The sequence below is a fragment of the Actinia tenebrosa genome, unplaced genomic scaffold, assembly GCF_029948245.1.
Source record: "Actinia tenebrosa isolate PJP-AT-01 unplaced genomic scaffold, QUT_ActTen_1.0 PGA_scaffold6__47_contigs__length_16458017, whole genome shotgun sequence".
NCBI classification, from domain to species: domain Eukaryota; kingdom Metazoa; phylum Cnidaria; class Anthozoa; order Actiniaria; family Actiniidae; genus Actinia; species Actinia tenebrosa.
In genome coordinates, this window is record NW_028292583.1 from 2508435 (window position 1) to 2522192 (window position 13758).

At 36.6% G+C, this 13758-nt stretch overlaps 1 protein-coding gene and 1 long non-coding RNA gene across 2 annotated transcripts; both read right to left on the reverse strand.

The window, feature by feature from the left end:
• Window positions 1-1718: 1718 nt before the first annotated feature.
• LOC116306011 (uncharacterized) lies at window positions 1719-4024 on the reverse strand. Its single transcript, XM_031716040.2, has 2 exons — window positions 3870-4024; window positions 1719-3455 (listed from the first exon to the last, which is right to left on the reverse strand). Exons 1-2 carry the CDS (start codon window positions 3892-3894, stop codon window positions 2695-2697), a joined length of 786 nt encoding a protein of 261 aa, XP_031571900.2. The 5' UTR covers window positions 3895-4024; the 3' UTR covers window positions 1719-2694.
• Window positions 4025-8998: 4974 nt separating this feature from the next.
• LOC148905838 (uncharacterized) lies at window positions 8999-10360 on the reverse strand. The gene is made up of 3 exons (XR_016121546.1): window positions 10195-10360; window positions 9403-9471; window positions 8999-9101 (listed from the first exon to the last, which is right to left on the reverse strand). It is a non-coding gene; the product is annotated as an uncharacterized LOC148905838 (long non-coding RNA).
• Window positions 10361-13758: the final 3398 nt, after the last annotated feature.

The window sequence follows — 13758 nt, forward strand, 5'->3', positions numbered from 1 at the left end:
TGAAATAAGTGTATAAATGTTGGAAATGTCAGGTAGAATAAAAGATCATTTATACAAACAGGTGGTGAAAAAAGGACTCGTCCTGATTGACCTAGGTACTACCCCTTACTTGACGGGATAACGAGATAAGACTGACTGAGTTTGAACTAAATTGATAAAGTTGCCGACGGCGTTTCAAATTTAGTAACAAGAAAAAAAATCTATACCAACAAGAACTTAGTGTTTTCAGAAATATAGTTAAGAGTCAAACATCCATGCCAGCCAAGGGAGCACGGCAAATACGCGCACGCGCGCGGTTTTGAAAAGTTGGGTTTCCTGTGGTGATGGCGTAATTTGACACAGAAAGTTTAACTTATGTGTAGCGCCATATTGCTTGCGCGCATATACCGTGCTCCCTTGTGCCAGCTAGAGTGATTTTTTAAATACTTGGCCAAGTAAGATGAACTAACTAAACTATCTAGAATATTTTACTTACCTGGGAAAATGCTCTATTCAGCAAGTCAGACTTCCATAACTTTATTTCTCTTAGGCAGGAAAGGTATCTATGTCCTCAAGGCTCTCCCCGGGGGGGGGGGGGGGGGTACTCCGCCAGAATTTGGGTAGGGGTGTTCCGCTGGGATCTGGGATTCTGAAAGGGGTACCCTGTTTATGTCAACAACAAAAAATGTATTTATAGACCCTGTTTATGACAAAAGATATAATTAAGTTCCTGTTTCAATTATCATGCCATCTCACGTATCATTTTTTTACGACCATGGTAACCAGTTTCAGTCAATACGAAAGTAGAAATCCTGAATATGACAAGAAACTCAGGAAGAATTTGGACCTTGAGTGAAATTGCATACCCTGTTTATGACAAGAAGCTCGAAAAACCATACCCTGTTCAGCGGAGCATCCCCGTATAGTTCATAAATGGGAGTACCCCTCCCCCCCCCGGGAAGGCTCTCTGCAGGATTTCGAACAAATTAAAACAAACAACAACAAAAAACAATCCGTTGTATTAAAAATTACTGAGCAGAAAATGAAAATGTGACTAATGATTCTGAACTATAATTCCATTAAACAATAGCTGATTGAAATTGGGCTATTTGATTCCAAAATTTCTGTACCATTTCTAACGATTATTGATATAGCAAAACCAAAATTTCATTTTACGCAGCTGGAATCTTGTGACTTTAACCAGGGATTCAGCACAGGACTAAGCATCGAAGAAGAATGCTCAATGTCGGCACTTGGGTGTTCCTCGTCTGTTCTCAATACTCAAAATTTTTATTCCGTGAAAAACTTTGCAAGAAATTGCGCAAATTTGCGCAAATTACACCTCAATAGACCGTAGACCTACAAAACGTCGCACTAATTTGTACAATTTTGTTAGTTAAACTCTGGGTATTTATTTATTTATTAAATTTATTTGAATATTTGCCAGAGGCAGGTTATTTGCACTGCATGTGCAATTTTTCCTTTCCACAATATAATTTGAACATGTTAGAAGGAAGTGTGCCTCATCTTCTACACCAACCTTACAGAACAGGACATAGCCTTTCTTCAGGTTTAGTGTATGGTCGAGTGTATCTGCCCACTTCAATCTGAAGACAGTGATCGCTGATTCTGAGTTTTGCTAAAGCCCCCCAGCCTACAAAATAAATATATCTATTTGTAAATCCACCCTCCTCCCCCCCCCCCCCCCCCCCCCCCAAAAAAGCACCTGTTTTCAAAACTCAACATAATTATTTTATTTGTCATATAATTATTTACCAACACAGCAATATTGTTAAATTTGTTAGCTGTGCATTTATAACAGACCTTAACTTGAGCATAATTAAAATAAACATCAGCAAACCTCATAATTTGATATGGAGATCTAAAAAATTAGTGTTCCGTCTTGATCTAACAATTAAGATTTTTAGCCCTCTGGCCCTTCAAATATAACTATACATGCAGTAACAGTCCCTTTGATTAACATGGTCCCTAAATCCATCACCAAATAATTAGTGAGGTACCATTTACATTTCCTGGAAAAACATTGGAACATAAGGAACTGTGCTATGCATGTTTATACATTTGGATTTGAATTTATCTATCATGGCAATATCATTATACTCAATGTCTTGCTAAGTATAATCCAAATTTATAGATATATACATGAATCAAATATATTCCTGATTCACAAGCTTATATTTCAAGCTATAATGACTAAAAGTCACTTCTCTGGAATTCAAACTTTTAAAAAACACATATAATAATCCATGTATAGAAAAAATCACTAATATCTAACATACATATATAATATATACACTTGATTGCAGAAAGGTTGTAGTATACATTAAATTTTATACATATATCTAATGAGATGCAAGATATCAAATGAGATGCACAATTTAAAAAGTAACTTATTTGGTCTTCATTATCTTCTATTGTATCAGAGACATACGTATTACACAAACTCAAGTTAAAAACTTTTTTTCACAAAATGGTGTGGCTATAAGCAATCGCATTTACGCATGTTTTAAATTGTGCATCTCGTTTGATATCTTGTATCTCATCAGATATTTGTATGAATGCATACTACAACCTTTCTGCAATCAAGTGTATGTATAGATATATATCAAATACTTTTGTATGCATGCATGTAAGCATAGAGATATAAAGTTTACAGTTAGCTATTTACAATTTTAATTAATGACATTATTGAAGTCACCTCTCTAATTTCATCTCAAGCTTATGAACAAGCTTTTTGAGCTTTTCCATTTGTTTCATTAAGTCTGCATTTTCTTTCTCCAATAAAGTTGATTTCTTAACAAGTTCAATTTCTCTGCTTCTCTTCATTTCTCTTGAGCGTTTGGCAGCAAGATTATTTTTCTGTCGTTTTTCCCAATATTTTTCATCCTTGGAATTCGAATTTGAGGTAGGCTTTTTTTTCTTTACAGATACACTTTCGGTCGGTCTTTGTGTATTGCTTGCATACGTGTGATCACTTTCACTATAATTTCTTTTCCTTGAAAGTTCACTCTCTGTTGACTCAGGCTCACACTTCTTCACTATACTTGGAGTAATGTTTCTAGCAGTATCATAAAAGTTTTCATCTGTCAATATGTCTAAAGATGAATTTGTTTCATTTTTATTTAAATCTGCCAAGCAATGATCAAAATGGTCCACTTGAGTGCAACTAGTTACTGCACCATCCAGAAGATCTGGGAAATTATCAGGAATCAACAAAGTGTCAGTTCTATATTCATCAATGTCATTGTCAGCCTTGATACTTATGAAGGGGTTAAGCACTGGGCCACCATCTAGAAACGATTGGCCCATTTTAATAGCATCTCCTCGTCTTATTGTCCAGTCCTCGCCAAAGTTATCCAGACTTGAGCACGAAAAATCACTGCAGTTACTTGGAGAAGATGGAAGACATGAGCAGCCACTGTCAAAGTCTTCATAATGTGAATTATGGGAATTCCCTGGAAATAATATAACATAAGAAATCACATATACGTATCACTATAACTGTATGTTTTATTGAAAGTCATGTCATTTTTGAGTAGTTTCAACTAGCTGTTTCTCTTTTGGCTATGGTACTGATTACAAATAATTAAGTGGCGTTGAGAAACAGAAGCTTCACTACTGTTTCAGTGTGATTAAAAAGTTCTAAAAGGCTTAAACTCAATATTCTCAACCTTCTTCATAACACCAGAAATGTCATGCTTCCTAAAAATGAAGGGAACTACACATTTTTTAAAAATCTACTATTACTTTTCCAAGTGAAAAATCGATTGAAATTGTCGTTCAAGGATAAGTTTCAGAAGCAGAGGCAACAGGGAATCACCTTCAATAAATACATTATGGCTTGACTTCAAAAAAGCAAAAATGCTCACCAAAATCGCTGTCTAATAGTTCCATAACGGTATATACTCCAAATGAAACTAAGTCTAGCAGCACATGAATAACCTCATCCCAAGACGAACATTGAATACTATAACAGGCAGTAACATTTCTTGTTTATAACATGAGGATGTACACGTGAAAAGTCGTACGTTACTGTGACATTGCATAATCGAGAAATGTAACGTCATTGGTTGAAGCACAGGGCATGAGGTTCCTCACGTGGACTTGTATGCTTTACCAAAAAGTCTCGTGTACCGGAAATAGAATAGTCAAAAGCTCCATGAGTAAACCTCAATTACAAGCATGAAATTACGGAAAAAATTAAATGACATATATGGTTGATCATTATCTCCTTCAAATTATCCAAATTTGAGTGTTTTAATGGGCTACCAAGCACTTTCATAACCATCTTAATAATCGGCTTCCGGAGGATTCTTGTTATGTAACATTTTTTCCACAGGAATACCATCACCAAGGATTCAAAAACAATGACTCAGCACAGTTTTGTGCCTAGAGCAACGGGGATCCAAAATTAAACGATTCTTATTTACTACTTATTTAATTGTAACATTGGCAACATTAAATCAATGAAATTTAATTTCCTAGGCCTTTAAAATGGAGGTGCTATTACAAGTTAAAGCCGTACTGATGGTTTTCAACCATTCCCAAGACAATAGGCCCTTTGCAGCTAAGCAATCACGTGCTGATTAATTCACTGAGAGCAAATGAATGAACATATTGATTCCCATGGGTGAAATTTACTGAACTGCAAACAAACTTTCTACAACCGGTTTCGAGAGATCGTAATAAAACTGAAGATTGGGCTGCCTGTGGATTCAAGAACGTTAAAATCACCCCGTTTCTGCAGGTCTTTCTAATGTGCTAGTGAGTGTGAGGGTGACAATCATGCCCTGGTTGCCCTTTGCTTCTTCCCCTCTAAAATTTTTTTAAAAAATCCCATTCTGTCGCAATCAAGCTAGCGGGATACTAGCTCCTCGAACGTGTCCGGCGCCGCGCCACTAATTCCATTTATTCTCAGCAGGTACCAATCAGATCTATCTTATCTATCTTAGGCTTGTCAAACTCAATCTACTTCCACTGTCTTACTGGCTTGAATATTTAGATCTCTTATATTTTTTTCAAGTGTCGCCTTAAGGTTGATAATGTTGATCTATCTCCCCTATATTCGCTATACAGGTACGTGCCGCCAAACAGGGTATGGTTTTCAGCGATTCTACTCTGGAACAGGGTATATATAATCGCCAAAAAAAGTATTGGAAAGAAAAATATATGATAATAATAATAATAACAATAATAATAATAATGATGATAATAATAATAATAATAATAATAATAATAACGCTATTGACATTGAACATTGAACTATTTTATAGGCACTGAACATTGAACTATTTTATAGGCACTGAACATTGAACAGTTTTTATAGTGATACATTAGATTATTATAATTATTATAGCTTTATATTAGTTAGATTCTTGATATAGACTCAAAACACAAATAGAAGATTAATTAATATGAATATTAATATTTAAGCCAGCTTATCAATCTCATTAAGTCTTTTATCTATAGGATTTTTATCCATCGAACAATTTTACATAAATAAATAGACTAGACCTTTAAATTAATGATTTCATATATAGTCACATTTTATATTTCATATAAGATTTGATTTAGGATTTATCAATCCCATTTTATCACTAATTTTAGTAAATATTCTAAATGTACTCAGAATTTAGGATAACAGTTTTTAAGCTTCATAAGTTTTCTTTTTTTTCTTTTTTATTTGGAATATTAGTAACTATCAATTTAGACACAGCATATTATATTGTCATTTATTAACAATTGTAATTAGAATTTAATTAGGGTTAATTTGGCCTTTAGGTTACGCTTAGCGCCCTATTGTATCACTTGTATGGAGCATACAAAAGTTTTACACTGCTGTCATCATCATCATCATCGTCATCGTCATCATCATCATCATCATCATCATCATAATAATACAGCGTAAACAAGAGAATACGCCAACAACTACTACCAACAAAGACATACCAACAAAGCAAAGCACAGATGACCATCACAGACACCAAATGCAGAATGTGCCATATGGCTACAGAATCAACAACACATGTACTGAGTGGCTGCTCAAAGATCGCCCAAAGCCTTTACACAGCCAGACACGACAGAATGCTGAGACCGATATACCACTGTTTGCTGGAAAAGTACAACTTTCAGGAAAGCGACAATGGAAAGCCATGGTACCAACAAAGTCTACCATCAGCAGTACTTCAAAATGAAAAGGCAAAAATATACTGGAATGCCCGGGGGGGAGGGGGGGGGTACTCCGCCAGAATTTGGGTAGGGGTGTTCCGCTGGGATTCTGAAAGGGGTACCCTGTTTATGTCAAAAAAAAAAAAAAAAATCAAATTTGTAGACCCTGTTTATGACAAAAGATATAATTAATTGCACTGAGTTCCTGTTTCAATTATCATGTCATCTCGCGTATCGTTTTTTTACGACCATGGTAACCAGTTTCCGTCAATACGAAAGTAAAAATCCTGAATATGACAAGAAACTCAGGAATTATTTGGACCTTGAGTGAAACTGCATACCCTGTTTATGACAGGAAGCTCGTAAAACCATACCCTTTTCAGCGGATCATCCCCGTATAGTCCACATATTGGACTACCCCCCCCCCCCCCCCCCCCCCAACCCCCGGGCTGGAATGTACCCTTTCAACTTGAGAAAGCTCCAGAAAATAGTGCCAATAAACCCGACATAGTTGTAGAAGACAAAGAAACTAATGCTTGGACACTATTTGAAGGCACAGTTTGTCAAGTTGGTAAGATTGCGGAGAGAACTGTTGAAAAACAAGAAAAATACACGGAACTACGTGCAGGCATCAAAAATGAGTGCAAAAGCTCAAGTGTAAATCAGATTAACATAGTGTTTGACTTTCTCGCAGGACATCACGAACAGCTAAGAAAAGACCTAAGAACAGTTACAAATACAGACAGGGAAGTGAACTTTCTTATAGAACGATGCCAGAAATGGATTTTAAGCCAGAACGTTAATATAGTCAAGAAGTTCTATGAATATGCATAAGCTGAAGAAAGGATTGTAAAAAATGATGAACTTAACCAGCCTAGACTTAGTCCGCTGGTCAATGTAAACATGATATATACAGACAAATAAAACTTGTCATAATAATAATAATAATAATGATAATAATAATGATATTCAATACTTATTAAATACTTTGATATTTGACGAGAGGGGCTGAACATTTGAGTTTATTCCTTGTAGCTAGGAGGATATATTTTTTGTGCAAGATTTTTTTCTAACATACACGATATATTACTTTTACGTTTTTGCCTTACACGATTATTTTCCGCTTTTTTTTTTCTTTTTTTTTTTTTTTTTTTTTTTCGTGCTCAATTTTTTGGGTTTTTTCCAGCGGCCCTTCTGCGACAACAAAAGCGAATTGTCATATGCATTCGCCACAGGAAGTTTTAATCTAGATAAAATAGGATTAAGCGGGTTACACCGGAAAATTATCTCCTTGCTGATAATGCAGTCTGCAGTCTGCAATGCAATCTGCGTTTGTCGCACACGGGATTCATGCAAAACATCTACCTACAGGGATTCCTTTTTCAATCGCATTAGTCTTATGGAACTCGCTGCCCTCTGTGATTAAGTCTACCAAGGGACTATGCAATAATTATCGGGAGGGGGGTTGTAAAATTGAAGCTAAACCCTCCCTGTACTAAACGTAAAATAACTTCTCACCCCTCCCCTTTTGAAACGAAATAACTATCAACCCCCCCCCCCCCCCCCATACATCATGACACATCGCGACAATGCAAATATTGTGAGATGCAAAAATGAGGCCATTGAAATACTACAAAAGTGTGAACAAATATCATGATGATAGCTTGTTTTCTAAAAGATTCGGAAACTCCAAACTGTACTGAGCTGTCATCAGTAACACTGCACTTTATTACTACTGGTATTGAAAGAAACCATGAGAGATTCGTTGGATAACATGGATAAAGCTATGGAAAAGTACTATGCTACCTATGCTATATGATTGGATCGAAACAGAATTCATCATTTTCACGAAAGAAAAAATAAAATAAGAAAAAAGCTGATAAACGCAAATGGATAACATGGATAAAGCTATGGAAAAGTACTATGCTACCTATGCTATATGATTGGATCGAAACAGAATTCATCATTTTCACGAAAGAAAAAATAAAATAAGAAAAAAGCTGATAAACGCAAATGCTCGGCAACAGAACATACTTTAGGAAGAAAAGGGCATGTGTTATATTTAATTCCTCAGGAGGAAATCCTTTAGCAAAATGAATACAGCCCTGAGATATATGGTATCCCACAACTTGATAATATTGATAAGGACACTCTACTAATATTTACGATCTCAAACTGACAAATCCTGCCTGAGGGAGTCTTTCTTCGAAATATTTTGTTGGGGAAGCCAAGGAGCTTGTTCAGAACTTCTGCCTTTATCCTTGACTAAATATCATGAACATAAAGCTAGAAGAATTATTACAAAGCAAAACAAAAAAGACATGATATAGTCAGTTGTCTTATACTATATACAGTCAATCAATGTGGCATAACTTTACCACAGTACAATAGTATAATAGAAAGTTGTGAGTTGTACTGTTTTTAGTTACCGTTTTTTGTACTGTTCTTATTACAAAGGATACTTAGTTTATACTTTATATTTCAACACATTGGTTTCGAGGTTGCACCTGTGACAAGTTGTGTCCTTTATACAGTACTGGAGAGTGACGTGATTTCGTTTGTATAATTTTCCTGTTAGCATCGCGTCCAAAATAAAGAAAAGTGTCCACATTTCCCGTTTAAGATATCTGAAAATTTCACTCTTTTGCATTGCCAATTTTGACCCGTCCCCCCCCCCCCCCCCCCTTCCCTGATATAACAAATTTTACATGTTTGCCTTGTGCTGGTATTAAAATTTGTAATTCCCAAATTTTTCAACCACACACATATTCATGGTTTAGAATTAAACACTAAATTTCGTATTTACACAAAATAATAAACTACAAGCCACGCATATTTCTTTCTTTCTTTTTTTTAAATTTTTTTTAAGACCTGTCAGTCCTCTTGACATACTCTAGGCTGTAAAACGAGTTCTGTCTTGCTCTTGTACAACGCTGCAACGACAATCGAACCAATTAGAACTTGTGAGCACTTCAGTGAAATACCAAACTGGTTTTCCAGCTCTTTGGTCACGTGACTTTTTTAATGCCTGTCTTTTCAACACTTGATAACAAACAGTGTTTATATACTTAAAAACCTAGAAAGCGGAGACAGCTGAGGATCATGGGAAATATTTCATATCAAGCAAGTGAATGCTTTTTGATATACAAACTGCAGTTTGATGATGCTCACAGGAGGTCGGTCTCAGCTTTGGAGCTTTTCAGGTGACTAACTTTATTTGAAATATTACAGTACCTGTTTTGGATTGAATGCCTGCCAGTGTTCTATGATTCTGTTCTTGTAGTGCTGTCTGCACTGGACGAGCTGTTTAAGGGTAAAGAGAGTTTGGCATCCATAGTACTGGACTTTGTTGTTGTAGTGGTGCACCACTTACAGCCTTGAAAATCATATCGTTCAGCCTTAAGGTGATTGCCTACTTTTGGAAATTGATTTAAATGTTTTTTAAAACTTCGACTTTCCAAATAGAAATTTAATGCCGATTCCAAATCTGGAAAGAAAAATTGGGTGTCCCGAGCTCGTTTTTGAGAAAATCAGCATTTATTGGAAGCCTACGTGCGATTGGAGCAAAACTTGCGTCACCGGAAGTGATTAGAAAAAAATTAGGGGATTCATAAGATAATAGTTATTTGCAGACTATATGATTGCACGAATGAAGGCTAGGCAATCATTCTACAATAATACATGGATATTTTCAACAAAAATACAAAGAGATAAATTGATTTGTCATATTTTGTAGTTTCGGTGCCCTTAAAAAATCTCATAAAGTCGAACAAAAATCCCTACAAAAATCTATTTTTTCATGTGTTAGAAATATAAACTTTTTCTAAAATGTTGATATAACCTAGATTTTTAGGAGCTTTTCCGAATGAGCTATTAAAAAATATAGAGTCCAGGGCAAAATTTGAGGGTTTTGCCCTGTTGAAGCTCAAAACGCTTCAAAAGTAGGCAGCGACCTTAATCATCTAACATAATCAAAGAAAAAAAGTCAGCAATAATTAGACCTTAATATTTAAGGATTCACTTTACCTTCACCTTAGCAATAGTCACAGCGTACGTCGATCTTGCTCTTGTCTGCCGTCTGTATGATCTTTTTACCGTTCCGTTGCCATGGTTACCTGGCATCTGACAGTCTTTTCCCAGTGTGCTTGCAGGACACTAATTCACATAGTTTGTATGTGTGGTTTGTATAGAATGGAACACACTTTCCTCCGCGATGCCTGCATGGTTTCTTCTCACATGGAATCAGGCAGGCAGGCAGGCAGGCAGGCAGGCAGGCAGGCAGGCAGGCAGGCAGGCAGGCAGGCAGGCAGGCAGGCAGGCAGGCAGGCAGGCAGGCAGGCAGGCAGGCAGGCAGGCAGGCAGGCAGGCAGGCAGGCAGGCAGGCAGGCAGGCATCATTTTTTGACATTTTGTCTGGGATAGGGTATCATTTTAGTCTGGGATAGGGTCAACGATTTGGTGATTTTTGTCTGGCGAATAGGCTACGCTTTCTGCCGGCACAAAAACAATAAAAACGTTAGTAAATATTGATTGCAATCTGTTGAAAAACCCGTCTTTTCCGTCTTTTAGTCTGGGATAGGGTGTACAATTCTTAGTTTTAGTCTGGGGTAGGGTATGTAAAATCAAAATTTTAGGTCTGGGATAGGGTCAGGGTTTTGAGGTCCTGGCGGAACACCCCTACCCAAGTTGGGGTGGTAGTACCCCCCCCCCCCCCCCGGGCTCTAATTGTTATCTCATTGAAATATAGTTTATAAAGTAATCGATCATTCTTTTCTAGCCAACCTTTCATTGAGACTATTTAGCAATGTTTGAACAGTTTTTTCGGCTTCACCCTCACTTAATAAAAGTCTACTTGCAAACTTTTAAAATTTGCACCGACTTTATTCAAGAGCACGCAACATTAATAAATTGCGTGCAAACTTAATAATTTGAGTGCAAACTTATTATGAAATAGTTTATAATAAGATATTTATAAAGCATAGAAACGAGTTCTTCAGTAAGGCCCCGTCCACACTATGCCGGATAAATTTGAATCCGAATTTTTATTTATTCGGTTAGGCCTACCGTCCACACTAGTCCGGGCGAATCCGGAACAATCACAGGTAGCCCAAGCTTGGTTTCTGTGGTGTCCTGTTATAAGGAAATGTATGGGGAATCATCAAAAATTTAAATAAAATCATCAAAACGTGAAATAAAGCCTCGAAATTTTACCCTATCATTGAGAAATAGCACTTCTTTCGCTCTGCGTGGTTATTTTTTGAATTTAGCCCGTTTTAAGGATTTTTTTCCCCACCAGTAAGAAATAAGAGAAGGTTGGAAACTCGGGATCCAAAAGCGAGCTATCACGAGTCTTTGAAACCTCGTACGTCTTCGAATTTTCTTTCCAGCGCCAAATTTTAGCCATGACCCTTCTCTCACATCCCTATAGAACCGAGAAAGTCGCATTAGAGATTAGTCTTCGCGTCTTTAAGCCATGAAATTTGCCTGTATTCACATACTACCTCGCTTGTTCTGACCCGTACTTGGAGCTCACTGTACACCAGTTTAACGGATTTCCTTCGGCAACCGACCCGAGGTCACGCCGGAAGTCTTCGTATCGTAAATGCGGATTCGATTTGGATATCGTATTTCTTCGAAATTATGGTGAGTGTATCGTTTAACGGCCTAAGATACGAAAGTATTTAACTTATGATTTCGAAAATTATGGTGAGTGTATTTTTTAACGGCCTAAGATACAAAAGTATTTAACTTATAATTTCGAAGAAATACGATATCCAAATCGAATCCGCATTTACGATACGAAGACTTCCGGCGTGACCTCGGGTCGGTTGCCGAAAGAAATCCGTTGAACTGGTGTACAGTGAGCTCCAAGTACGGGTCAGAACAAGCGAGGTAGTATGTGAATACAGGCAAATTTCATGGCTTAAAGACGCGAAGACTAATCTCTAATGCGACTTTCTCGGTTCTATAGGGATGTGAGAGAAGGGTCATGGCTAAAATTTGGCGCTGGAAAGAAAATTCGAAGACGTACGAGGTTTCAAAGACTCGTGATAGCTCGCTTTTGGATCCCGAGTTTCCAACCTTCTCTTATTTCTTACTGGTGGGGAAAAAAATCCTTAAAACGGGCTAAATTCAAAAAATAACCACGCAGAGCGAAAGAAGTGCTATTTCTCAATGATAGGGTAAAATTTCGAGGCTTTATTTCACGTTTTGATGATTTTATTTAAATTTTTGATGATTCCCCATACATTTCCTTATAACAGGACACCACAGAAACCAAGCTTGGGCTACCTGTGAAACAATAGTCTTCACCGAAAACGAATTTTCGAAATGGAACCGAATAAATAAGAACTCGGATTCAAATTTATCCGGCATAGTGTGGACGGGGCCTAAGTTGTCTTAGTTATCAATTGACACGGTTTTCTTTGTTATTCATAAGGCTTTATTTTTATTACAACCCTCATAAACAATGGACAAACTTAAAGCCCGAGGAGGGAATTGAAATGCAGCAGGGAAGAGCGGCCCTCGGGATGTATATGGCTTATTACCTCCGTTCTCGGTAACTAACTCTTACCTACATTGACTGAAAATCGTATCCCTTACTTCTTCAAGAAAACATAGTTTGTAATTATTTTAGTAGTAAGTTGTTTTCGTTAGGTATAAATCCCTAACTAATCTTTTATACGTACGCCAAAACGACAAATAAATATTCAGTGAATATATCCACTGAATATTTATTTGTCGTTTTGGCGTATGTATAAAAGATTACTAGTTAGGGATTTACATCTAACGAAACTACAACTTACTATGATTACGAAATCTCTTGAAGTCTCAGCTAAAACTATTTCAGAAATTATTTTAGTATTAGGGGCCGGGATATGTGGGAAGAGATCTAGCTAGAAGAGATATAAATCATATATAGAGGATATTACATGGGCGCGCGAAAATACGAAATTTATCTTCGAGTGTTGAAAAGATCTCTCACGAGTGAGCGCAGCGAACGAGTGAGAGATTTTCAACACGAGAAGATAAATTGCGTATCTCCAAGCGCCCATGTAATATTCTGTTTATTATATAATTATCAATGAAGTATGTTTTGGCTTTTTCAGGCAATTCTTTCCGTGTATTTTTGAATAGCCATCGCAATGGTGTTATTTTCACACGTGAAAATAACATGTTATTTTCACGTGTGAAGATATCAATTTTTTGAAAAGGAGAAAAATAGATATTTCATTGGTAATTATATAATAAACATCATTATTTTATGTGAAACATTACTGATTGTAAACTTGTTCAGCTCTGTGGTTTTGGGGAAAATTGACTTTAACATTCTCTGTTGCTTAAGACTAGTGGTTTTCACTAAACAAAGTGTAATAAGTAATGTTTAATAAACGAGCAGGAGTGTTTTATCGGGTATAAAACACGAGGCGCAGCCGAGTGGTTTTAGACCCGATAAAACACGATCTGCGAGATTATTGAACGGCTTAGAAAACTTATGATGTTTGTTCTCATTGTGTACCGATTTTTTTACGAAATGAACCAAGTTTGATAGAGAAAATCCAAGTTAAAGTTTATGCAAATGAAGACGAAT